This window comes from Lepidothrix coronata, unplaced genomic scaffold (genome assembly GCF_001604755.1).
Source record: "Lepidothrix coronata isolate B3197 unplaced genomic scaffold, Lepidothrix_coronata-1.0 Scaffold75, whole genome shotgun sequence".
Taxonomy (NCBI): Eukaryota; Metazoa; Chordata; class Aves; order Passeriformes; family Pipridae; genus Lepidothrix; species Lepidothrix coronata.
The window spans coordinates 5,860,105-5,887,054 of NW_016690255.1; the positions used below are offsets into that span (position 1 = coordinate 5,860,105).

The 26,950-nt window shown below is 39.0% G+C and overlaps 1 protein-coding gene across 2 annotated transcripts in view; it reads right to left on the reverse strand.

Annotated features, from left to right (window-relative positions):
• LDLRAD4 (low density lipoprotein receptor class A domain containing 4) overlaps positions 1 to 26,950 on the reverse strand; it is a 254,135-nt gene that overhangs the window by 139,030 nt on the left and 88,155 nt on the right. For both annotated transcript variants that reach the window (XM_017819440.1, XM_017819439.1), the window contains exon 4: positions 7,941 to 8,081. In XM_017819440.1, coding sequence (XP_017674929.1) covers positions 7,941 to 8,081 — 141 coding nt within the window. The remainder of the gene's footprint in view (positions 1 to 7,940; positions 8,082 to 26,950) is intronic.

The window sequence follows — 26,950 nt, forward strand, 5'->3', positions numbered from 1 at the left end:
GAACAGCTTCCAATGCTATATAGAAGAAATAGCTCCTGAGTACTCCTCCACTCTTCTACTAGCCAAGTGCAAACACAGTACAAATGCAGTACTCCTCCTAATGAGCATTTACCAACGATAACCAATGTGAATTGAATGAATGATGGGGAAAGCAGTGGCTTTAAAATTCACATAGCAGGAATTCAGAACAGCATCTAAAATTTACAGAGGTTTAGCTAGGCAGTTTCTAGTGCACAGTATCATGCGACACCTGCAAATGAAAATATAGTGAGGAAGGGCAGCGGTGAACAATATTTACTAAAGTGGACTGAAAATAAAAGTAACAAAAGTTGCTCAGTTACACTCTATATGATTTCTGATGTCCTCTTCGAGCACCTACTAAGTGTACGTGAAATAACGTCTGAAAATAATTGCCTCACAGTTTATTCTCTTCCTCTCTCCAGGGGAAGACTGTGCCTGCAATCTGTGATTGTAGTGTGGTTTTCATACTTGAGTTTTAGGCCAGCATTGATGAAACGTTTATGCTACTATGCACTTCTGGTGCAGGAAACAGTGTGTAAAAAGGGTGCCTTCACAGTCTGTGGGAGATCTTTTCCCAGCCTCACAGTGGTCCAGGAGGAGCTCTGGTCTCTTGCAGAGTCAAGTATATCCGTAAGATATAAAGTCACATTGTGCTTGGCACTACTGCTCTGGGATTTCCAACCTTAAGCTAGTCAGTCTTTGAATGAGAATTTTAATACAGTACTGAGCTACAGGTTCAGTACTTAAAATTCTCTTTTGCATCTATAAGAAATCAGTAGCCAAAAAAGGGAACAGGAGAAAGCACAGCACTACCCAGCATAATTGTACTGAAGGGTGATGTGTAGTACTGGACGAAGTTTCCTAAAAGTTAACAGGAACGGAGGAGGGGTGAATGAAATGTGTATGAAGAGCAAACACAAACAGATCTAACAAACATTTTTTCTAGATCTCAATTAAATGTGATACAACTGAGTTACATAGTCTGCAAATTACTAAAACGGTATTTCAGAGCTAGTGAGATTCCCACATTTTTAACAGCACAGCATCGTGAATTTTTCTTTCTTTTCTCATTAACTGTAAAAATATGATTCATGTTCAGCTGGAAACTTTGTGACATGGAAACTCCTTACCAGGAGCCGAGTTCAGCCCTGTTTGTAAGCAGATGCAAATACCTGATGTGCTACCAGCATACTTCATGGTTGTTATTGGCCACATATGCGTGTGTCTGGCTTGTCCGAGTCATTAACAGTGTAAGGCTCCAGATGAAGAACAGGTAAACCTCTAGCATTACTGAATTCCACTGCAGTTTTGTTACAGAATTCATGGGACCAGCATTCTATTCCATTTATCAAACATCAGAGAATAAAGTGGTTTTAAAAAATACACACAAAATATTAAGGGAAAATACAGCAGTCACCTTAATGTTTTACTTTTTTTTCAAATTTTCAAGCTTCTATTATTTGCTAACATTCCATGATGTGCTTCAAAAGTAAGCAAAGATGAAATTATTTCAAAACAAAGCACAGAATCTACTTATAGCACTTCAAGAAACAAGACTGCACTACAGGCTGAAAATCAACTGGATTTTCTAAATAGAAATATCTATTTAGTATTTAGTTACATATACACAGAACTGAAATCCAGAGCGATATGGTTTGTTCCGTAATCTGAACCCCAGAGAACCTCTTGCTTTTTAAATGCGTTAGCATACGAATCACACTGAGTTTTTGTTAAAACTCCACTCGTCAAAAAATATTTATCGCTCCATCTACATTAGAAATCTCTTTATCATTAACTGTGCTTAGTGACAGAGAAGGGATAAGTACACGAGAGATCACTAAACAGCACAAGATCCGCCCTAGGCTATGGGTCTCACCTGGTTACCACAGCTTCTCCTTTCCAAACTGTAGGCAGCCTCGTGTAACCTCATCTTAACAGCGAGGGACATAGGGAGCCCCGGGTAGGGAGAAGAAATGAATCCTTCTGAACAAGTGGGCCAAATAAAGAAAACATAAGCAAGCAAGTAAGTATTTTCAAGCATATACTGTGACTAAAGCAATCGCTAAATACAGGTGACTGTGCAGTTTCATGCATATGCTTTACGGCCAGATGACAGCTCTCCCAATCCACCCCCTCCCGAGATCTATACTCCCGGCTAAATCACCCCGCGGTCCCTGGGCAGATGCAACTGAAATCAATACCGTCGTAACAACATCCCTCTCCTTTCCCCCCTAAAGCCCCATAATAGCCAAGTTTCAGCTGAGATCGGTATTGACCGGCTCGCAGCACCGCCGGGCAGGATCAGCCCGGATCGCTATCTGGTGAGAGGGGAGCACGTCCTGACTTTCCCCAGTCACTTAAGCCGGCGTCTCACTGCTTGTCCTTAGAGACCACAGCTCCACTCAGGCAGAGAGCGTCTAGACAGTATTCATGATCCATCTGTCTGGCACAGCCAGGCTGATGACAAACTCTATTAGAGCCGAAACAATTTTTTTTTTTTCCTGCTCTTCCCTCCTCCCATCTCCCTTTTCCTCCGAGAAGCAGTAATCTGACACTGAAAATTACTATCATTGTTGCAATGCTCAAAATAGCAGTGCCAGACTTTCATTAACATCAACGCTAGACTGCTAAATATTTAAAGAAATGGATAAATTTCACCTGAAGTGGGACAGCCCGGCACACATGAAAGCAGAAGCACAATCAAAATGTAAATCTAAGCGGTTGTTTTTATCTGCACAAATTCGGTGTCACAGTCAGAGGGGGATGCCAAAGGTCTCTTTAAACAAAATATTTTCCTTTGATTGAGCTTTTTGTTTTTAAAACAGAATCATTCTCCAACCCCCTGCAGATCCCTACAAGGCTCAGAGCTGACAGCAGTAGGTGGGGGTGGTGAAAGGGAGAGCTATATATTTGATTTGTTTGGGTTTTTTTACCTTGCAGAGGAAAATGAACTCCTACAGCAAACTCTTCTATGCCAAAACAGCCATGACACATCACCTCCATCAATGCTGACAACTTGAAATTTGATGTAGACATAATTTGCACATGACAAGAAGGATTCATTCTCACTTATTTCACTCTCCTGTAAATTCTCATGCCTGTCAATATTTGTGTTTGATATGCCCACAAACACGTACTGATCACAGCAAAGATAACTACCTGTACTGTTTTCTACCAAACAATTATATAAACTAAAATCTCCACCATCACAACCCTTCTCAATGAGACATGACTTGGACACTGCAGTCTGCAGACAACAGACTATGCTTCCCATTTCAAAATCTAATTTACTTTTAGCAGGACAAGGCAGACTGATCATTTGTTGTGAAACAAAGGGAAATGCTCAAACAAACGAACTGTGTCCTGCTAGAAGCAGCCACATTGTTTCAGTTCTTGGGAGTCCAAATTTTGCAGGTCACATGGAGCAGCAAGCTGCCGCCAGGGCCAAGTCTGCAATGTTTAAAATTCCACTCTTCACCTCACTTTTCCTATCATCCCTTTGTGTTGTTTAGTACACCCTTGACCTCCAAGTAGTGTTAAAAGAACAGTCATCTCCATTATCTCAATCAATAAGTCTTTATAGCTGATGAAAATAAAAACAAGTTAGCCCTACTGAAAGCTGACATGGGCTATGCAGAAAGCGACCTGTAGGGGAAGGTGCAATAACACTGGGGTGTCCTCACTGAGGAGGGGAGGCATGCTTCAACGTGCATCACCAAACCTGAGTCCCAACATATACCAGGCAAGCTGTTACCTTAACATGTTCAGCTTAAATGCCTTAGCATGTATTTTGACCAACTTGCTGGACTGAAGCTTGTGTCATCTAAAATCAGACTCTAACACACCTCAGATGTGGTACAGATTTCCCTCAGCTGCCCTCTGATTTCTCTGTGCTATACAGAATAAATTGTCCACGCAGCAGCATAAGGAAGCCTTATGTACAAGTCAGTAAAGCAAAATTAATAAAACAAAAGGGCTGCAGAAATACACGTTTTATTTTACTGTGCACACATGAGACATTGAGTTCAGTAGCAACATTTTTACAAGGGCATGTAGTGATAGGACAAGGGGTAATGGCCTGAAAGAGAGGAAGCTTAGATTACATATTAGGAAGAAATTCTTTACTGCAGGAGTGGGGAGACACTGGAACAGCTTGCCCAGAGAAAGTGTGGGTGCCCCATCCCTGGAAGTGTTCAAGGCTAGGTTAGATGGAGCTTTAAGCAACCTGTTTCAGTAGAAGGTGTCTCTACCATGATTAGGGTGTTGGAACTAGATGATCTTTTAGGGTCTCTTCCAACCTCAACCATTCTGTTGTTTAAAAGATGGAATTAACAGTTATCACAGTGAATATATATAAGAATGGCAAGGAGAGAGGAACACTAGGTCTAGGGGATCTAAACTTCTCCAACACAGTAAAATAGTAACTCCTATAATCATGAGATCCAGGAAGCAGATCACCCACAAAAAATTATCTTTCTATACCATTGCTCATGCAACTTAACTAAACTAAACAAAAAGCTCCAAGAAGACATTCTGGATTTGGCTGCTGGCAAGAACACAAATGAGAAATGCTTCAGTAGCGGGGAAATATGGGCTACTGCTAACAGGGCACATATTGCTTAAATAAACTAAAGCAGAATTTTCATATGAAAATTTATTTATCTAGACATTGTTTGGGGGCACTCCGTGCATAACTGTGAAATGAGATGAATATTTTTTCCACCACAGGAGGATAGAAGGTTTGAATACAGCATGAGAAAGGGATTCTTTGAACAAACAGCTGAGGGGAAGGCATACCACTGTAGTGAAAACATGTTGTAGGTAAAGGCAAGGGCAGTCCATGAGAGAAAGAGGCCACACTGCTTGGATGTAGACCGGCACAAACTTAAAAGTGGCTCCTTTCAACAGTTTCCTTCCCATTTAAGAACTGCACACAAGCAAGAAGATGCAAGTGCAGAGTTGATATATAACACTGATCAGAAAGAAATTCTTGGTTTGAGATTCAAGTGATTTTTTTTTTAACACTCATTTTCTTCTTATTGAGCTGTATTACTGTCCTTTTACTAATTGCCAATTAGTATGTAGTTTTATGAGGCCAGTGAATGTATGTAGTTTTATGTTGAGAGGTAGCCTCCTCAGCTGGGACATTTCAAGAGCATACACTTGGGTGTACTCTGGTAGGGCTCCCCATTAAAATCATTGAGCAAAAGCATGCACACATTTCTTAATTCAACATGTCATCCCTCTAAGGCCTGGGGACCTCACTTCAGCAAGTATTCTAAAAACATTTTTTCAAAGCTGGAACAAGCCATCACAACCAACTGACATGTCCATAATAATGTTCTTTCCTATTACTGAGTGGCACTGGTTTCTACCATGTAGTAGTCTGTTTAACAGCCAAAACATGATAAATATAACTTAAATACTGTTTATGGTTGTATTATTTTTCCATCTGGCTTCAATCTTTTTTCTCTTTGTTTCATCATTAGGATTCTGTTTCACTGGGATTTGGTTTTTTTACTTAAAACTGAAGTCCCTTTATTTACCAGCACTTGTCACACAGTCCTTATTGCAATGAAAAAGTACAGACACTGTCAATATCCCCAAATGCAACAAATAATTAATTTCTTTCTCTGCTACAAGGTAAGCAAAAAGTTAAACACTTCCAAATGCTCCTAGCAATGCATCAGATATTTCCTCTACAAACTCCTCACTTGCAACGCTGTTGCAAAACCAGCAAACACAGTTCTTGAAGGACTTAATAAGACTGTTTACATAATTATTCCTCTTCACTCAGTACTTGGGAGGTCTCAAATAGCAGGACTATTGGACATCATATTTTAGAAAGAATCAGAAAATGAACGAATACAACAGATTTAAGGAAACAATTAATACAAAGGAACTTTGGGGTTTGAGGTTTTTTGGCTTTTTTTTTAACTCTCACAGAGGGTAACTAACAGATGAGTGGTAAGAGTCCTCACATCTGTAAAAGGCTGATTTGAGTAGGAAGCTATTTTTCTCCAAGTCCACTGAAAACTAAGAAAAATGCTGCCACCTTGACTTGCATGACTTTACAGAGACAGGATCATGAAACACACCAACTGCACTGAAAGCAATAGGAAAGCTGCTGCTGAAGGTTTTTCAGAGACACGTTTAGTTCGGCTTGGCCCAGATAAACTTTGTTGCTGGAGGGGAGGGGATGACTAGCCAGCTGACCGGCACTGCTCCCTTTCAGGCACGCCTGTCTTCAGGCACAAACATGCCTGTTCAGGAGCTACAGCAATGCCTGAGGGGACAGATGTGACTTAGGGGAAGACCAGGAAGTTTGCAGATCCTGGATCACGCTGCTGTGATTACTGCATGACAGCCACCAACACAGAGGGGTCCTGAAAAACCACCAGTGTCTAGGTTATGAGACCCCATGATTAAGAAGGTTTGGGAAAGTTCCAGCTAGGAGTTCCACCTGGGAACAAACAGGGTGCCACCGTCACACTGCAGCTGTGCAGGGCCACCATCTGCGATGCCCCAGCTGCCGCTTGTCACCAAAACCCTTCCCTGCACCTGCTACCACTGTGATTTTCATGGCCCTTTTTGGACAAATGGTTGTGCTGGCTTGGTTTAAGAGAAGAGCTGTACAGTATCCTAGTAAAAAAAAAATTCATCTATATGAACTTTAAAGATATGTTTGCAAGTTTTGCATGAAGAAATAATAAGGTATAACTTTTTTACAACTCAAAAGCCAAGGTTATAGGCAAATACATGACATTTTGGTCTGGACCCATCACCAACTTGTCCTGGGGATTTGGAGAGAGTTCCATTAAAAACCAAACAAATTAAAACAAAAATAAAATGAAATAGCACAAAAGAATATATAGGTCATTTTTATTTCAAAGCCACTGAAATCACTGCAGAGGTACCAAAGTACCACAAAGTATAAAAACACTTAAAAGAATTTAGAGTACATTTAGGAACATGTTCATTTGGAGGTTAGAAGGCAGAGGAAGAAAAGCATATATTCAACACTTGATTTGACTTTCTATTATGAATCCGCTACACTGATTTTATCCTGCTTATAGGCCCATGGATTCATTACAAAAATTACAGATATATGCTGCTTACAATTCCTATTTTTAATAACAACACAGATATTCCTAAGCCATAGTCACAACCAGAAGTGAAATAGCATGCTGAGGGATGTCAGTATTGGCAGAACCAAACCATTTGGAAAGTAATAGTAACACAACGGCACTTCTGTTGTACATCAGAAACATTACTGGAAAATTTGCCCCCCATCCAGAAAGTGGAATTGTGGTTTGAAAATAAATTATTGCCGAACAAACAAAAGCAAAAATCAAAGTTTGAATTCAATGTACATCACTGAGGGCAAAGCATTAAAAAAGCAATTCTGGTGACAAACTCTAGCACTTTGTGTGCAATATTTATGCACTAAAGAATAGCAACTAAAGCTATTTTAAATATATAAAATATATACCCACAAAAGGTCAGTGACCTACCAAATGATGCTGATCTCAGCACCAATGAAATGCATTTGATCAATAGGAATGATGACTGGAAAGATTACAACTTTCTTAATAGTCTTAGTAGCGCATAAAGACTGTTACACACACAAAGCAGAAAATATTTTTTAGAACTTTGGAAAACAAATTATTTAATTACACTGTCTTTCTCAGAGGCCACATATGATCCACATGATTATAACCTCAGTGTCTGCAACACAAACTCCCTTTGCATAGGTATAAATTTCCATGTTTAGAAACCTAGAGAAAGCGTGCTAGCGCAGAGAATAACAGTATTTACTTTCTCTGTCTCACTCCCTTGATATCATACTGCAGACCAAGTTTCCAAACAGACTTGTATGTACATACATACACGGATGCACACAAAGAGCCAGTACTTACAGCTAAAGATGCCTGGAGGTGGATGCTCTGTTACAAGCAGGCAGTTCTCTTCATCACTGTTATCCCCACAGTCATTCTGTTGGTTACAAATCAACGAACCAAGATACAAGCATTTACCACTGGCGCAGGTGAATTTGCACTCTGAAAGGCAAAAAAGAAACCAAAAAAAAATGCATGAGAAAATTGATGCCTACCCTTCTTCAGTGCTAGAACGACTGATACTAATGATTATATATTTCAAGTAAGTGCTGTAATAGTGGATGGGTCTTTGGCACTTCAGCACCAAAATAAACCATATCGTATTTATAGTACTGCATGTATAAATATGACATGTGACACATGCCTGATCATCAGAATCAATCCACTAGTAAACCAGATTTGCCATTTGGGAAAATTCAACTGTTTTAAAAATAAGCAATATTTTTTATAGTTCATGTTGATTACAGTTCACTTTGTACGCAAACCATGTTCTCATACATGTTTGTGTGGCACCTTGCATATTTGGGGAAAGACAGCACTATGAATAAAAATAATAACTGTCTCACATTAAAAAAAGTCTTGCTTCAGCTGTAAAGCAACAGTTTGTAACCAGGACCAATCCTGTCTGGACACAATTAGTCCCTAACTACCCTCCCAAAGACAATTTGCCAGTCTCCCAGCTAATTGCAATCAAGTGCTTGATGTTTCCACATTGAACTCCCACATGCTAGTGTTCTTTACAAAATTAATAAACTTCTGAAACCCTATAAAGTGAATGCTATATGCAGAAATGATACAGTTTTCACATTTTTTTCATTACCAAAAAAAGAGAACGGTTTCCCCTAAATATGATTCTATCATGAGAACAATTCCAATGACACAAAGTACACTTCATAGTAAATATTGAAGTTGCAATTAAGAAATGTTCACAAAAATATAAATGCAATCATAAAAAGCTTTCTCACTAGGCTTGTTCCAAAGTTAAATACACTACACATATAGAACAGAGGATACATTATAGCTAGACAAATTATAATTTAATGATTACATTACCAGCATGTTGACAAATTCTGGTGATTGTCATTCACAAGCAAAAGCAAAGCAAACAGAAACACTCTCAAGTAGTTTATTAAAGTAGCGCTGTTCCCTGAACCCTGGGCTTCCCTAAGGCTGCAGTTTGGGTTGGCTGGTTCTGCTTCAGAAAGATGATTTTCTGGTTCTTCCCAGCAAAGAGACAGCATTTGTTAATCTTCAACGAGATCAGCAAGAGACTTTCCTCTTATCTTAACAGCAGTTGCACTTACTCTGAACTGATATGACAGGACCTCCAATTCTAAAAAGCCCCTAAACCAGTTACTGTGGTGTGATACTTACTCACATGAACCTGTTGTGTAACGTAAGCAGGGTAATAACAAAGGAGAGAAAAAAACTTGAGAAAGGCAAAAAATTATTTTTTTCTTAGCAAATTTCTTTTGCAGAAAAAAGTGATTTGCAAACTTCACTCTGAACACTTTTCAAGAATATTAATGACATTTTTGTACACATATCAGTAAGAACCTGCTGCAACAAAAAAAGTATGCATCAACATTGTAACATATAAAATGCTACTTAGGAATATAAATAAAAGGCATAAAATGCTACGCAAGGAAAACAAGCATTTCCTGTGGGGGAAAAAACCCAACAATTCTATTTTTCTTTTTCACTTGGTCAAATTGCACTTACAAAGTTAGTGAGTATTTGTCTAAATAAGCTCCTCAACTTTAAGCTTTTTCAATGTAACCCTGTAGTACCTGAACTATTAAAACTGTAGAATAAAATACTGTAGAAACAAAGTATTTTACCCAATTCTTTTGTTGCCCTGTCCTTCCCTGCTACAACACAGAACTGAAGAGGCATTGAAGGGCTTAGATTTTATGTTTTGAGTATAGACTATAAAAAAAAAAATTCATAACCAAATGAAGTAAGCCTTTGAAACCCAAGGAACTAAGAGGGCCATTAACAATTGGTTTTCGAAAGGAGACTTAAAAGACCAGCCTCGATACTAGCAATACGATAATTACAATGTTTTAGGACTTGTTTCTGCAATTCTATTAAGAAAGTAGAACAAGAAAAGGAATATAGCACAGGATGAAATCAGAGTAGTAAAGAACATAATGCTTCTATTTGAAAGACAAATGTCAAACACCATATTGCTTGAAGTTAGAATATTTGGCATGCTACTTTGGCTACACTATTTAATGCTTTCCAGTGCCTTTGTGTTGAGTCCTAATGTAACACTTTCCATGCTTCCCCCATGACTGACAGCAAACGCTCAAGCAAGATGTAAACTCAAAAGCAATCAAAGCTAAGAACGCTAGGTTTCTGTTTGCCACCAGATTATACAGTTTTCAGACAAAAGACTAAAGCATTACAGTTTTAGTAGTATTATTAAAGTCGTACACCACCGTAAGAGGACTGACCAGAGGAAAGAATTTGTGCTGTAAGATGTGTTGGTTCGGGTTTTTTTGTTTTTGTCATAGATAACACATCACATTGAAACTTGGATTCAAAAAACAGACTCAATCAACTTTTCTTGTGAAATGTTATGGCTACTTCCTTCTTCCCTCAGATATGTGAAAATTGCCACTGTCAAGGTGCATAAAAAAAAAAAAGTCATTGGGCCTCTTGTCCTCATTTGATGTGCCCACATTGACTGGAAGGTTGCTCGTGGTACCATGGGAATTGTGTGTTGATTTTAAAATGGGACATGTTGTCAAAAATAATATTGCCGTGTGATCTCCCACCAAATCTATTTGCCAAGGAAGCAGTCATCCTCTATTGGCCTTGCTGGGATGGAGTTAACTTTCTTCGTAACAGCAGCCTCTATGGTGGCAGTTTGGATTTGTGATCAAAACACTGTCGATAACACACAGTGCTTTGGCTATTGCTGAGCAGTGCCTGCACAGTGCTGAGACTTCCTTTTTTTTTCCTCACACATGCATGTGCAAAAATAACTTCTATATCTAAAAAAATTTAATATCTAATGGAGGCCACAAAAGTGCAAAACTTAGCCTGCATAATCACGTTCTGTTGAAGACTGAAGGAAATATTCAAAGGAAAAATGTATTGTAGAAATGGGACAAATTAATTAAACAGATTATTCAATGAATACAGAGATACTTCTGAACACGGAATATACTTAGGGTCTGGTATTTGTAACTTGTAAACAAAATTCAGTGCCTTAAATTAGTTTGCATAGTAAATGCATTTAAATAGTGTTTGCTTTTACTAAAACCAGAAAAGAACCCTTCCTTGTAATGAAGCTTGACAGAGATAGTAGAAAGCAAATATTACAGTTTCATCAAACTGAAATACACCTGCAGAGGTCTGTACCAAAATACAAGGAGTGACCTCAAAACACTCCAACAGGGAAATCCAGACCAGTCCAGACTAGACCAATATGCCTAATGACACACCAGAGAGCCCTTTTCAGTACAAAGTCTTGTACTTGGCCTGTCTAGACAAGAACAGGGGTAAAAGCTCCTGTTCTGAAAACAAGCCAGCATGATCCTTCTTTCATGAATAATGTTTCAAAGCTAGACAGTTTCCCTTTTCATTTTCAAGTGGCAATTACTGAAACATCAGTCGGTTGGTCAGCAAGACTCTGACTAGAGCTAAACCTGAAGCATGATGACAGCTACTGGAGGTTGAAAAAATCAAGCCTTCTTATAATTATGTTCATAATTATGTCTGGAGCATAATTTAAAAATTTATCTTTATGATATAGTGATTCTTCAACATAAAGTTTTAATAAACATTCTTCCAGGTAGAACTAGACTACCCTGGAAATAAAAAAGGAACGCTAAGAATACTATTATGAACATTTCCTATTTTTTAGAAACTTCATGCTTGTATGTAGCATGCTTGTATGTATAATTAAATACAATTACTAATTAATATGACTTCGTTTCAAATAGTAATTGAAGGTTATGTTTCTGTTGAACAGCTAAAGATGGGTCTGCCCTGATCAGATTTTTTATTGTGAAATGGAAAATCTGATGTGTTGGGTAGGCTTATTTTACACTTTCTGTGCCTAGCCAACAAGATAATTTTATACTTGCATTCAACTTAATTCTTTCAGACTTCATTTACACTTGACTTCATCCATATGAACAGCATTCCCATTGTTTTGTCATTCCACTTACCGTAGGGCATTTTTAATTATAGCTAAGTGCTGTTTGTTTTTCTAATGCAAGTCCAACCACAGGCCAAGAAAAAAAAAGCAACGAAGTGTCATATTGAAAAAATATGGTGGTTTAGGCCACTGTTATGATGCATGTCACAGCTACTTATTTAATGGGTCTGAGATGATTATCTGACCCAGGGGCAGAATTCTGTTCCATCCATTCAAATAAAAAATAAAAAACTATATATGCAGCCAGTGATTTCAAACTGTTGTGACTAAACTGTAGTAACGTGCTTGAATGCACAAAATGAAATCCTAAGTGATGTCTGGGACTTAACCGAAGCGTAAAGACACTCTCCCAAAATCCAATGGACTGGCAGCAGCCCGGGCAGCACGGCCAGCAGAGGGTGATCAAATACCCTACTGAAGTCATGTAAGTGGAAGGTGAAAATCTCTTTGCTTCCGGGTGGATCTAGATCTCCAGAATAAAGGTCTAATTTCTAATTTCTTACATAAGGACTCCATTTTAAGTATGTCATCATATTTCTTCTTACTCCTGTTCATACTGCAGCATGTAAGAGCCTAAAAGAAAATATGTTTAAAGGGCATCATCACCTGTTAAAAGGATAATAAGAGACAGAAGCAGTAAATTGGAGAGGGCGGGAAGAAGCATACTTTGCTAGAGATTAAAGAAATATAAACCACAAATACCAGAGTCACTACAATAAAACCCTGTTCAACCTCTCATAAACATCTGTCTGTGTATTATTTTTAATATTGTAGATTGTAGCTTTATAATGGGAAGTAAATCATAAACAGGAGACATGCACACAAGGAACATGTTTATTTGGGAAAAAGCTTGGTTAATAAGGAAGATGGCAGGCTGCCACACGATCTAATAAACCTCCATTGGTGCACGGAAGGGAGGGATAAATAGGTCTTTACAAAACAAAAAAGCACTTCACAAAAAGAATGCCAAGCAGAATACCAGCAAAAATGAAAGCGGATCAGCTTATGCAGAGTAAGAAGCAGAGCTGTAAGCCACAGCCAAAGGCCTGCCCTCAGTGCCCACGGCCTCACGCAGGACCGAGGCTGTTCTCGGAGCCACGCATCGTGGAGACAGAGACCTTCTCTGACCAGGGGAGATTATGGCCTTAAAACCAGGCTGATTGAAAGAAGATTGTTACTGGTTCACAACCGGTCTCATTTGCTCAGCTACTAAACTCTTGCAGTCCCCCATGCCCGCTTGCTTATCCAGCAATTATCTTTTCATCTTCTTCTTAAAGCAAAGCCTGAAGCTATGCCCTTTAATGAGTTACTATTTATGTCAGTAGCTAAAGGAAGCAAACACAATATTCTTGCACACAGGTAGTGAAATCCGTTGTTTGGTTCACTTTTAGGGCATTAGGACATTTCACCAAGCTTACCTTAATTAATTAAGGTAATGAAATTATGCCAGGAGTCATGGTGGCAACCAAAAGGCCTCCTTTTTCTTTGAGATTTGTCAGTGAGGTTGGTTTTTGCCTGTGATCTTTCTTCACTATATATACCTGTCTCCGGTGTGAAAAGAAAGGTCTCTTCTTGGAGGCCATTGAGGCATTATGAAAAGAGTTTTCATCAACACTGCAATCTAAATTCAGGAGACTTGCTGTCACTTAGCCTCCATCCTGCCTACGCAGTGAGTCTCCACAGCTTCGCAGGGGGAACCAGCAGCTTCCCTGAGCATGTCTCCCCAGGAACAAGGAAACAACACTTCCTATCATAGCACTCATCACAAACAGACAAGCCTCTCCAAGGTCATCTCAGAGACTGTCAGGCTCGCCCAAATTGCCAGTTCTGCCATCATAAGAAAAGGTCAATAAAGGAAAGCCTCTTCTATTGCCACCTTCATAAATGATCTGTTCTATTTACCTTTCCATAAAACGTCAAGGCAGTATGAGTACAGGTTTGCATTTTCTGCCCATCTACCCACTTGCTTTTCCTGATCTGGCAACGTTCTGCCCGCTTATGCCCACAGAGCACTGAAACATCAGACCTTCTCCACAAAACCTGAGAACTGTGTCCCCTATTCCACATTTGGTGGGAGTGTAAAGATCCCTTACACCCCCACCAAAGCACCGTGACACCCTCTCCAGCCACAAAGCTTCTGCCGAAACATCCTTCCAGCACAGCATGCCTGGTGCTCCCCAGCTCGGGCACTTGTGTCAGTGCCGACAACTCAACCGAGTCATGGTCTTGACATTGACCCATGAGGCATAACTGGTCAGAGCCCACAGAGAGGAGGACACAGAGCACCACGGCAGACACTCACTCCATCTTAAGAGAAGAAATGACCTATGGGGGATGGGTTTCCAGAAGCCATGAGAAGGCCTCGTGCTTCTCCCTGTTCAATGCAGTGGCAAAGTGGGGTCCGCTACGGCATGTCAGGCCCACCCATGGGCACATGTCCTGGCCCATCACCTCACCCCAGGGAGGTGCCTGATGCCTGGGACTGCAGCTGCCCCAGTGCTCCCACTGCTCTACTCCTGGATGGGACGGTGGGATGGGCACCGGCTGCCAGAGCCTGTCCTGACAAACCCCTCGGGAGCCCCACCGCCTTCTTACATTTGTATACGTACTAACAGAGTTTTCGAAATCAAGTATGGAGAAGGAGGGAAGGAGCACTGGTGACTCAGCTAATGACACTCTCATTCTCAGATGAGAAGTTACGTGAGGAGACGATTAAAAATACATTAAATACGTACCCTATAATTTTTGTCAAGCACAATGTCATTATCATGGGCAAGTGCAGATAAGAAGGGTATCTGCCAATGAGATTTTCTTAACATCTCGTTCTCCTTAATCATAATTCAAAGAATTCTTGAATTATGGTAAATATTTTAAAATTATCTTAGTTGGTTTTCATCTTAAGAAATCTTTAATAATCACAAGCAGTGCCACTTACCACATTTGTAGAGTACTGCGTATGTAGAGGAATCTAAAATAAAAAACCATGTTACTTTAGCAGCTTCTTGTTTTTTCTTTGAAATATTGTTTGCACTACAAATAGCTTGAGACTAGACCGTTTTATCAGGCAACTTCACAACCCTTGAATCCAGGGAAATACAGACTAAACCAAGTCCCTTCACAGATGCATTGCTAAGTTTTGACTGCAATCCTAAAATGGGCTCAGATGAGGACACAACAGTTACTGCAACACCCAACAATTATCTGGGGGCTAGGGGAAAGGAGATGACTGGTGGGAAAAAGTTCTGTCTTTTGTTCTCTCATTAAATTAGGTTAGATTACTTAAGACTGTGACTTCTGCAGGGCAGGAACTGTTTTAATTTAGCTCTCCTAGGAGGTACTGAAATACAGAATAAATACCATTCTCATCTGCAATTGTGTATTGATATTGAACCAAGGAAGAGCCTGAGAACATATCCAAGAACGGGACTTTTCATACAAGTAATGTATAATGCAGGCAAGAGTATACTGTGTTTCAGGTGGCTGTTCAGAAGATGTCAACCTAATATTGATTAAAGTACTTTTTTATACATCTTCCTGAGCATAATGTGCAGAAAATATAGGAGAAATAAATATTTACTATGTGCCAAGATGCAGGATAGTTATGGAGCTTCCACTGAAACATGAATTCCAGATTTCAATGGACAGAGTTCTTCTTTCATTTCTCATTGTGCAGTGAACACTAATGTGAGTAATAACAAGTTTATTATCATCTGGATCATGTTCTCCAATCCACATCTGCAGAGATTTGCATGTTCCTGCAGTAAATACCTTATCACTGTTAGTTCTTGTAATTTAAAAGTGATTTCACCTAGTCTAATTAGCTAAAAAGTGTCTAACTCAGGTCACTGTGCCTCCGTGTTCATCTAACAAAAAATATAACCAAAATAATACCTAGATTACAGGGAAACAGATTGCTCTCAATCATTTGCATCATACAGCATAGACAAGGTTTTTTACAAACTAGTACCGTCTTGTATCAATTGTTACCTAACTTTTCCCTCATTCATCTCTAACTAAAAATTAGTCACACATTTTCTTCACCTTCGTATCTTTCCCAGAAGGCTGGGATTTTATGGCTAAGCCTTAAAAAAAAAAACAAACAAACAAAATAATGTTTTTCCTATTAGAAAATTTTTCCTTTCTACCAATTTCCATGAACACTTCCTCTCAGGTATGACTTGCACTGCAAGTGGATATAGACTCCCATCTATATGCACTTCCATATAGTGGAGCTGGTAGTCATTTGGTTTGCTTAACGATTTCCACTATAAATGCCTTGGAGAATCTCTCCTATGTTCACTGCACTGCAGCAAGTCTGTGAAGATGGACTGGAAGAACATTCCCCGGGGCTACAGAAGTGCCTCTTCTTTGTCCCAGAAAATTCTCTTCTGCTTTTATGGAAATAAAAACTGCTAAAAAACCAGCAGTTATCTTTCCATTGTCTGCATCAGGGGAGTCTCTGCCAGCACTGCAAAATAACTAAAAGGTACAGACACTTTGAGGCTCCAGCGATACCACTGGCAGAGCAACAGCCCAAACCATACTGGGACAGCACGGGAAGAGGCAGATTAACTGTGGTGGGGAAAGGAAGTGAGCTCTGCTCCCTCTCATTTTCACACAAGAATTCCACTTCACTTCCAGGTGCTACCAAGTACAGCCATAACAACAGCCACCAGATGCTCCTCTTTTGTCCACAAGTGCTCCCAATGTCAAGTGGACAAGACAGACAGACAAGAGAAGGAATGTGAACACACAGCAGAGTAAAACCAGTATTTTATGGGTTAAGAGTGCCTCACTTAGTAACCTAAGCAGCAAAGTTTCAACAAATATTATTTCAGACTACAATTACGCAATTTTGTTTAAGCATCATGAACATATTTTACCACGTAGCAGCTATTTAACAAGATTATTTAACAATTTCCATGGCTAAAGTGTTTACAGAGTAGATTGTGCAGAAAACACTGATACAGGCATCCCAGGGAAATCTCTACCATCTCTATCTTTCTGTTGTTGAAACAGTATAATCTAAAAAGTGACAGTGCATTTAGGACAGTGCATTTCTGGTTGTGAATGTGAACATATTGTTAACATGATCCTGGGTGGTGCTGAGTCTATCCATGCACCATGCATAATCTTGGGAAACTTTACGGTACAAAAAACCAAAGCAAACAGCTTTCCTTCCCCAAACCGAATTCAACTTTGCAGATACACTGAATGTTTAAGTGAAAAAATACCTAATAAAAGTACCAGCCTGACACAATGCAAAACTTCAATAGGAACAGAGCCTCTAGTTCACAAGTTCAGACCATGACCACATTGTATGTGAGAAGCAACAAAAACAAAACCAAACTGGAGCAGTGTCCCCATAACCAAGCACTTTTGGCCGGCACTGCTGCCCAGCAGGGCAGCCGGTGGAGGGAGGACACAGCTTTCCTTCAACATCAGCTGTGGTTCACATCCACGTGCGGCCACTTCTCTGGAAAGAGACAGAGCAACCAAGGAGGTTTTTGGCACATCTGTTTGAATCCAATCTGACCCAAGCTAAATGCTGGGATTGTGAGAAAACACTAGAGTCAGGCACCAAGGGAGAACTGATGATGCCTGGGTGTCCAGGTGTGATGGTAAGGGTTTGTCTACACAGGTGACACCTGCACACATGGTTTGGGTGAATCCACAACAGCCTGGCACTCTCCTGGCTCAGCTGGGTTTGGGAAGTTAACCATGCTCACCTCTTCCTAAACAGAGTTTTGCAAAAGGGGCTCAGTCTAGTTTACACTGGCACCAACACACCTGAGCAGTGCCCACCTGCCAGGCACACATACAGGTATGATGCACGCTTGGGGCACCACTGATGGTTAATGCTGACTTTACTGACAAAATATGCATCACATTTGTGATACAAATAGCACTTGATCTACAAACCACGCCCCAAAACCCTGACACATTACCTCATGCCTACGGCTGTCCTGGACATTATTTCTATCTGTGGGTTATCTTAATATGCTGGACTGGAAACTACTGTGGCTGACATGCAGATCAGTCATGTCAGCCTTGAGACAGCAGCACTGCAGGGTAGGTGGCCAACAGCGATAACCATTTCAGCCATCTAATTCAAATCTGCCACTGTATATCTGTCAGAAGCCCTACAGAATTTTTTGGGTGGGGATGAGAGATGGGGCTAGGACAAATCTCCGGTTACAGCTCAAGTTATCAGTGTATCGCTGACAAGTTAAAGCATGTTAAAAATCATACAAATGATGTGCTGAACACAGAGAACCACCCAAAGCCATACCAGAGCCATGAAAGAGAACAACAGCCAGAGCATTGGAAACTCAAGAGCAACTAATTGTGTTTTAAATGTGGGCGAGGTAGTTTGTAATACTGTACCAGCACATTATTACCAATCTGTTCAAAGCTGGTGATAATCTGTGTTTTTATAAGTCAACATAATTGAACCACGGTCAGTTTCATAGCGCTGGTCCCTCCTCAGAATACTCTCAACACGGAGCTCATAATAAAGCAAAAAAGTCAGCTAATACAGCACACTGCTAGTTTTCAAAGGAACAAAGTATTTGCTAGTGCTCCCTAATACCCCTCTAATTTAACGTCCTTCTGCTTAAAAAATTATGTTGAGACACTAGGAAACACCATCTAAAGGGATTAATTTTCCTTGTCATTAGGATGTATGTCTTTAAAAAATAAAATGTGTTACTATTGAATGTTATACTAACATATGGAAAACACTTCTCCAGAGAAGAGACCATTCCAAAATCCAGGATACAGATTAAGAACATTTCATGATTTGCAGACTCTGTGTTCAGGTAGATGAATATAAAAAGAACGATCACACATCCTCAAGAAAGGAAAAAAAAGTTCAGTAGCTACCACGGCAAGTTAAAGAACAATCTAGCCCACAAATATTTGGAGATCAAACTCAAAGGTGAGAGACACTCTACGGTAGTCTAATACAGAGTTCTTTGATTTTTAATTAGTCCAATTTATCTCTCAGCTACTTACTGATACATAACAAAGGCTACAATTAAATGAACACTGTGAACATGTTAGTACATTTTAATGTTTGTGCATCAAATCAGTTGCTTCTAAGATCTGAGCTGAAATGTGGCTTCCAGTCTGCAAATATCACCTGTTCTATGCAATATTAAACAAAAAGCACTCACCTAAAGTACTTCAGCAACAGTTTACATAAACCCTTTGTACTTTGTGTTACAGTGGATCAGGAACAAACTAGCTAGACAAGTTGTAATTAACAACAGTGAGGAAATAATATTGAAATATGTCTTTTAACACTTCATGCAGTAACTCTGAGTTGATAGCAAATTATTTAAACATGCCCTACTCCCTGAGACAGAAGCGGGACAACAGACCCTGATAAAATGTCATTCAAAAGGGTAGGAAGCCCCTTCCATAATAGATCAGGATTACACAAAACATAAGAAAAAATTCCTTAAACAACCTATGTGTAAAGGGGCTTTGAGAAGTTTATCTGTGTTAAACAGTAAACACACACCCTCATACTTATTGGTACACGGCATGCAGTCATCAAAGCCTTCAAAAAGGGATTAACCATTTAAAAGAGATGAGCATGTTTATAACAGATATGCATGTATAACAGTAATAATTTACAATCTTCAGAACATATTGCTGTTGTTAAATTGATAGCTGAAATGGTAGCACTTTTGAGAGAAGAATATGGTTTTGTTTTAAACATGTTTTCTAGAGTTCCAGATATGACCTCAGACACTCAGTTTTATTTTTTCAAAGCTTAAAATACGGAATGAAAAAATCTTATTCTACAAGCACACATTAAGCATACCATTAATAAAAGAAAAATTACATTCTCTTGTGACTAAAACATCAACAGTCGTGATACGACAGAGCAGAGTATCTGATTACTCTTCTTGAAAGGCAAAGTTGTGGCAGCACTGCTGTTGTCAGCCAGGATGGATGCAATTTGTTTCAAGGAACCCTGTTCCTCAATGTTATTTCTCAGGACACTATTTTTGATTTCCATGGTGATTTCTAGGGAATGCAGCTGTAGGATGATGTTCTTTGCAAAACTTAAATAAATAAGCTAGGGCAAACATTTTAAATGCCAGGTATTAGAAAGACACTCACAAAGGAATAGCTAAAGAAAAGAATTAATTCTATTTCTGATTTCCAAATAGAACATTGGGGTCCTTCAGAGAATCACCAGCCTACAGCTTTTTAGAAGCGTAATTACATCAGACAAAAACTGGGTAAAAAATTATTCTATTCGATGACGCCAACGTTGGGAGGAATTCACATACCTTGACTGTCAACAAAACTAGCATTAAAATTATAAGTATCAAAGAAATGGGCAATGGATACAGCAGGCTAGGCACCCTTCTAATAATACACTGAAGTTTAGTGGATCTGTCTCATTTTTGACATTTGGGCTAATCACATGGATTTTAATGATAACTCTGCTTCACTGAATTCAACTCCTAAACATGTATTTTAAATATCTTGCTTACTCTTTTCTTTGATGCTAAAGGTGACCTGTATATATTAAGATTGTGGAGAGATACTATGAATATATATAGAGAGAAACAGGAAGACAGAAAAGTAAGACTAAAAAAAGGAGAGGAATGTTTTTCCTCTTCTTGTTTTTTAAAAACATTAAGTATTTCATTCTCTCATACTACAAGTACCTAGAGATGAAAGAGGAATACTCCTTAAATCACTTTAAAACTCTCTCGATAATATCTTCAACTTTAATGGGGCTTCATGTATTTATTTCACTTAAAGCTTATTTATATCATACGCCTAGCAATCAGCAGCCTACATCTTGTCTTTTGCATAAAGACTTCTGTAAATGCCTTCTAAATATTTTTTCTCTCTCAAGCCACATATCAACAGGAAAACAAGGGAAGCATAATCTGATTAACAAAAGAATCATGAATGTTCTTTTCTTATAAAATAATTTCTTTTTTTATAAAATATAGGTAAGTACCTTGCAAACTCAAAGCATAGGCATTGTAGGCCAAGGTTTGAAGCAAAGTCTGACCTGCATGTATTGATCCAGGGATTACTTCACAAAGTACTCAGCCTGGGAATTATTTCATACTTCTTAAACACAAGGACAACGTAGAGTTCAAAATCTCAATGTAGAACCATCAAAAAAAGCATTGGCTGGTTTTATAAGGAAATTTCCACGGGCCAATAGAAAACACATTTTTTATTTTAAACAGAGTATCATCTGATTTTGAATCCATGTATCAACAATATAATATAATGTCTGATGTGCATTAGGCAATGCAGGGCACAAAAACACATTCCAAACACACATGTAATACTCCTGACAGACTGTACTACAATTTTTCGGCTTCTTGATGTCTACATACAAAACCAGCAGGCCAAACAAGAAGACTGGTCTCAATTATCTTCATATAATATTCAGGAGAAAAGAGATTTGCTGGCTATTCTGATTGCTGTACAAGAGAGCTGCATGCAGAACTGCACTATTACATTTGCAAAGTATTCAAGACTCAAGTCTTGTAAAGAACACAACATGGAGCAGCATGAAAGGAATGCATAAAGTTGTGTACCAAAAGATCCAGGGGAAAAAACTATTATGCTGTCTTAAGTAATAGTTCTAGAAATTTTTCCTTCAGAAAAGTCACAGGAGATTTTCTAAGATCTTGAAACAAAAAGGTTCCAATTCTTTTTTTAGCTGCAGTTTCCCAGAGTCTATATAATGCTGGGCAAGTTATTTGGCTCTTCTCAGAATATCTAGAGTAATAATAATAATAATAATTATTATTATTATAGTAAAAATATTTTAGAAGAAGAAGGAGGAGGAAGAAGGAGGAGAAGGAGGAGGAGAAGACAAAGAGGAAGAAGTAGTAGTAGTAGTAGTTAGGTTTTTTTAAATCTCATCAACTATTAATTCATGTCTGTTATCTGTACAGATTTTCTCAATGGAAACCATTTCAGTTGTGCCACCCAGAGAGCTATCAGATGAGATATAATGCTCTTGCTCACTTCCATTTAGTCCAAACATTTATCTCTAAAGAAAAAGTAAAACAAAACACTTTTATGTCTCATCGTGCATGACAAGTCACTTTTTTTTTGTTCAGTCGTGGTTCTAAGCATCTCTTTTCAACTATCCACAGAGAACAATTAAGTCAGTGTATAACTAGCACTGCTGCAGTGGTCAGTGGGGGTTTACCTTGTTTATCTTTCATTTCCTGAGGCAGAAACAGCACCTGAAGAAGAAACCCTGAGCAATATTCTCTTAGAAGGGTAATCCATATTCTTCCTTGCCAGGACCTAATCTCTGTATTGAGTGAAGTTGGTAATAAAGCAGATATTCACTACAAGAATGCAAAGATCAGGATTTCAATGAGGAAGAATGATTATTAATTTCTTGTACCAATATACAATGATGTCTTTGTCCCCAGTGACATCTTCCTTAAATATTTCAAATTAAAGTAGTCAGAAAAATGAAAATGCTTTATCTTTGCACGAAGGAAAAGAATACTAGCAGGGTATGTGAGGCATCATAAGGATGGAAAGCTGCCATGAGCTCTGTCTAAAACACTGTGCGTCACAATCTATGTCAACTGTCCATGACCCTGTCACTTCTCTACCCCAGAGACCACGAAATTGGACCTGTCTCAGACAGCCATCATTTCATGATGGCTCTGGGAGAGTTCAGAACAAAAAAAATAATTGCATTGTTAAATTACTAATTTATGAGAAAGGTGTGAAGGTTTGAAAGAACTGCTCAGAGACTTCTGCTGAACCTGAGAAAGGTTTTGAAGAATAAAAATAAAAGCGCAATTAGGCAACTGAATCTAGCTTCAGACTGCCTTTGGTTTATTATTCTATTCTCCAGTATGCTATGGAAGAATAATTTTAAGAGGACCTACATGTGAACAGAGACCAGTAACTCTTGGCTTAAATTGCTATTAAAACCTTAACAGCCATTTTATTTTATTGCCAGTTTAGCCACTAGTACCAATGAGTCAAGGGCTCGAATGCACTTCCCTTTGACACTGTGTCTTCAGTCACTAATGCAGTCATGATAATATGTCTCTCAACAGCCCAGCTTCAGTAAGACTGCAAGAGGACTATAACAGGAATTTCAACAGGACATAGGACTACACCTCAAAACAAGGACCATGCATTTCTGCCACTGTATGCCAGTCCTATGCCAACTGATGCTCCCCAACTCCAAGTGAGCAAGCAGCACTCAATGCTGACAAAAATAAGCCTGCAGTAATAGTCATAAATTGTGCAGACGTATTTGTAGCACATGAGAGATCCAGGTGCTTCTCCCAGTTCTCCTATTACAGAAAAATGAACAGGATAATTAAGCATGTTTGGATTTACTGAGCTGGCAGATTTAGTACTGAAGGAGAACACCTTGTGCAGTAAGCAAAGTCCTGATGCATGCTACATTACCTGCAGGGCAAAAGGAGACAGCCTTATTTCAGTGTCAGCTTCCCCTCCATCTTGCATCCAGTGATATCCCTACTTTCTCTCACCACGCAGAAAACATCCTTATGATACACAAGTTTTCAGACTAAACTAATATTGACAAGGTCGTAATTTTGCCGGCAATGCCAGTCAGCTTCTGAAAATGCATGTGTTTTTCCTTCCTTTTTACCACATACAGCCAACAGACAATGGTCTTCCAGAATTAAAACTAATTCAACCTTAAATATATTCACAACCATTTTTTAAGGAATCACATACACACACAAATTAGTACCGAACATAATGAAAAGAGGAAAGTCGGAAGATTTGTTCCTGAGATGTTGAATTGCCATAGTTGGTTTTTGCCATGATAGAAACAAGGCATATTATATACAAATGTCATATGGAAACTGTCTCCACTGCACTCAGTGTGAAAAGCAAACATTTTAATGATTGCTGAAAAGTCTGTCATTGATATTAGTACATTATTTGACAATGTCATAAAATATTAGATGTAAAATTACACTGAAGCTTTAAGTTTCTTAGAAGTCCTCAGTCATTCTGCACTTAGTACCTTAGATGCATCTTCCTTATAGTTGATATTTCTAGATCTCTCATAGGTATCTCCTTCCTTCCTCATGAAATGTGAAATTTATTACATCTTTGCCTTAAAATCTTGTTTCAGAAAAGCTTCCAGACTACTACTTCAATGCTAAAAGAAAGTTACTGCAGAAACAAACAAAAAAAAGCCATTTTATCAATAAAACTTCCTTTCTTATAAAAAGTAGTTTTTTGGAGCAGCAATGGGAGAATTTTAAAGGTAAAATGTGCTTAAGTAGTTGGAAAAACCCAGCAAGAACAGAACTCTCTTAACATGATGGCTCTTGCAAGTTCTCCATGTATTCTTTATAAAAAAAATATTTAACTGAAGAGTAACACATGATGTTAAAGCCCAGATTCCAAGATTTCAAGATCCCCAAGCCATTTCTGTTCCTAACTGGTAATGATAAATTTTCATCACTTTATACACATTTGAATCACAAATACTTGCATACCCTGCTGCCCCACAATGGAAAGTGTTAAATGGCATAAGCAGAGCCCCTTTAGACAGTTCGGTGACAGAAAAATTCCTGATTTTGCAAGAAGGCTCCTTACACATAAATTGTCCAGGAGGACAATATATGTCCTCCTGGAAGAGAAACAGTGGTCTTAAAAAACAAATAAAGCCTTGAGTTGTAACTCAAAACACACAGACATACCCCCCCCACACACATACACACCCTCCAGTCCATACACTGCTAGAGGGATCTTCCAATCACTTACTCCTTAGCATAGCTCGTCCACAGGAACCACCACCATTGGCTTGGTCAGGTCTTGGCAGGACAGTCGGAGCTGGCAGAAGCCAATCTGTCTGGCTGTTAGCTGCAGCAAGAGGGATTTGACTGTTTCTGGTAAAGCCTCCTGTTTGACCGCTGCTCTCCTCTCCATGAGGAAGAGGCAGAAACCCATACAGCCAGGTTCTCAAGCTACCAGCTGGACCACAACCCCTGAGAGGAGATGGTGAGTCTTATCCAAAGGATCTTCCCTTTGGGACCGGTCATCAGAGAGAGGTGAGAAATGTGACATATGCACAGGACAGCTATCAGGGGATCAGTACTTCTGGTCTGCATCCTGAATCCATTGTGTGCACTGCCATTGGTCCCCAAAAGCTTCCTGTGGCAAAGTTACTAGTGGAGCATAGGTAGAGCTCTGAAAGGAGTCAGCGATCAGGAAGAAGGAGGAACATTCAAACTGACAGAAAACTGCAAATGCTACAAAAAAGAAAGTGACTTACCTGATCTAGGAAAATTCCCCTCACTAGGATGCAAAGCTGTATGGTGTGCCCCTGAAGCCAAGGTGATTTGACTGAGAAGCATGAAACTAAGCTTTAAATAGACTGTTTGAATCACATATGACAGGCCATACATAAAATAAATACTTTAGCTACCATTAAGGTCTGTAGTGAAGTCTCAGGGATGAGAACAACATAAAAACTGAAAAGCAAATCACAGGCTCAACTGCTTCATCAAGTTTTTAGCACAACTTGATTTGAGCTTAGGTAGAAGAGTCAGCCCTTCTGGCTATACCCAGAGTGAAAAAATGTAAAGGGAGAATTTGGCACAAAGTGAAATGGCTGAAAGTAACTTTAACTCAGGCACTTCAAAGAAAATAAGGGTATGTGTCCTGAAAGGCAAAGCCTGAAATTACTAAGCTGTGGTTTATTGTAGACATGGCAGTTTAATCAAGGTAAGCTTTTTATAAAGAGACAAGTTATATTTTAATTGATCAACAGATACAACTGGAAAAAAAACAGGCAATGTTTGGAGCATGCAGGATCTTTCTCAAAGACCCAAACAAGGAGTTGCAAGGCACACAGCTTGTCTATTTTCTTCAACTAAATCAGATGGTCTAATAAAAGAAACTACCACCCCCTATAACTTAACACCTTGTAGAAAGTACTAATACAGGGATGTATAGCTCCACATGATATATTTCACAGCAAATGGAACAGCTCTTCTCAGTAACAAGAGCACCCATGAGATCATCAGAATTGCAATGTCTTCCAATGTCAGCACAAGTCATTATGGGGAAACTGAAGCTCCAAATATCTAATAAAGTCCAGCAGAATAAATCTAAGTATAAACATTACATTTGACACACTATGCGGCCACACACCTGCTAATATCAATATCTAAACTCTAAATCATATGCAATTTACTCTTCATGACACCTACAAGAGTAGGTCAGAAGATGCAGAGCCATTAAGAAAGTAATAATTCCAAATTTCAATTACATTATCAAAGGAAGTAAAAAACAGTCACCTTTTTTTCCCAGAGAAAACACACAGAGAAAAAGCAACTACACGTTATCACTACTGAAAATTAAAAACCAAAGTTATGTCATATCTTCAGCATGATAATCTCATAGCTTTTCCAATCACCTTCATCTTGGCCTTTGTTCCTTCAATTTTTATTCTTTTAATTTCTTATTCTAATATAAAACTATTTGCTATTTTAAAGATGCAGTTTCAGTTCTTCTTAATTCTTCCTAATATACAAACTCAGACACCTAAACTTAACTGATTATTACCTCTTCAGAATACAGAAATCGAATAACAGATGCTATAACCCCAGTAACTTCTTGTGGAGTCTGCTTCTGCTGTAAGACTTGACACAAGAAGAAGAAGAAAGAAAACAAATCCTAACAGTATCTCTTTCAACAATGCTGCAGAACAAACAGAGGAGAAAGAGGAAGAGGAGAGGGAGGAGGAGAGGAGGGAAGGGAAGAGGGAAGAAAGGGGGAGGAGAAGAGGGGGGAAGGGGGAAGGGAAGGGGAAAGAGGGGGGAAGGGG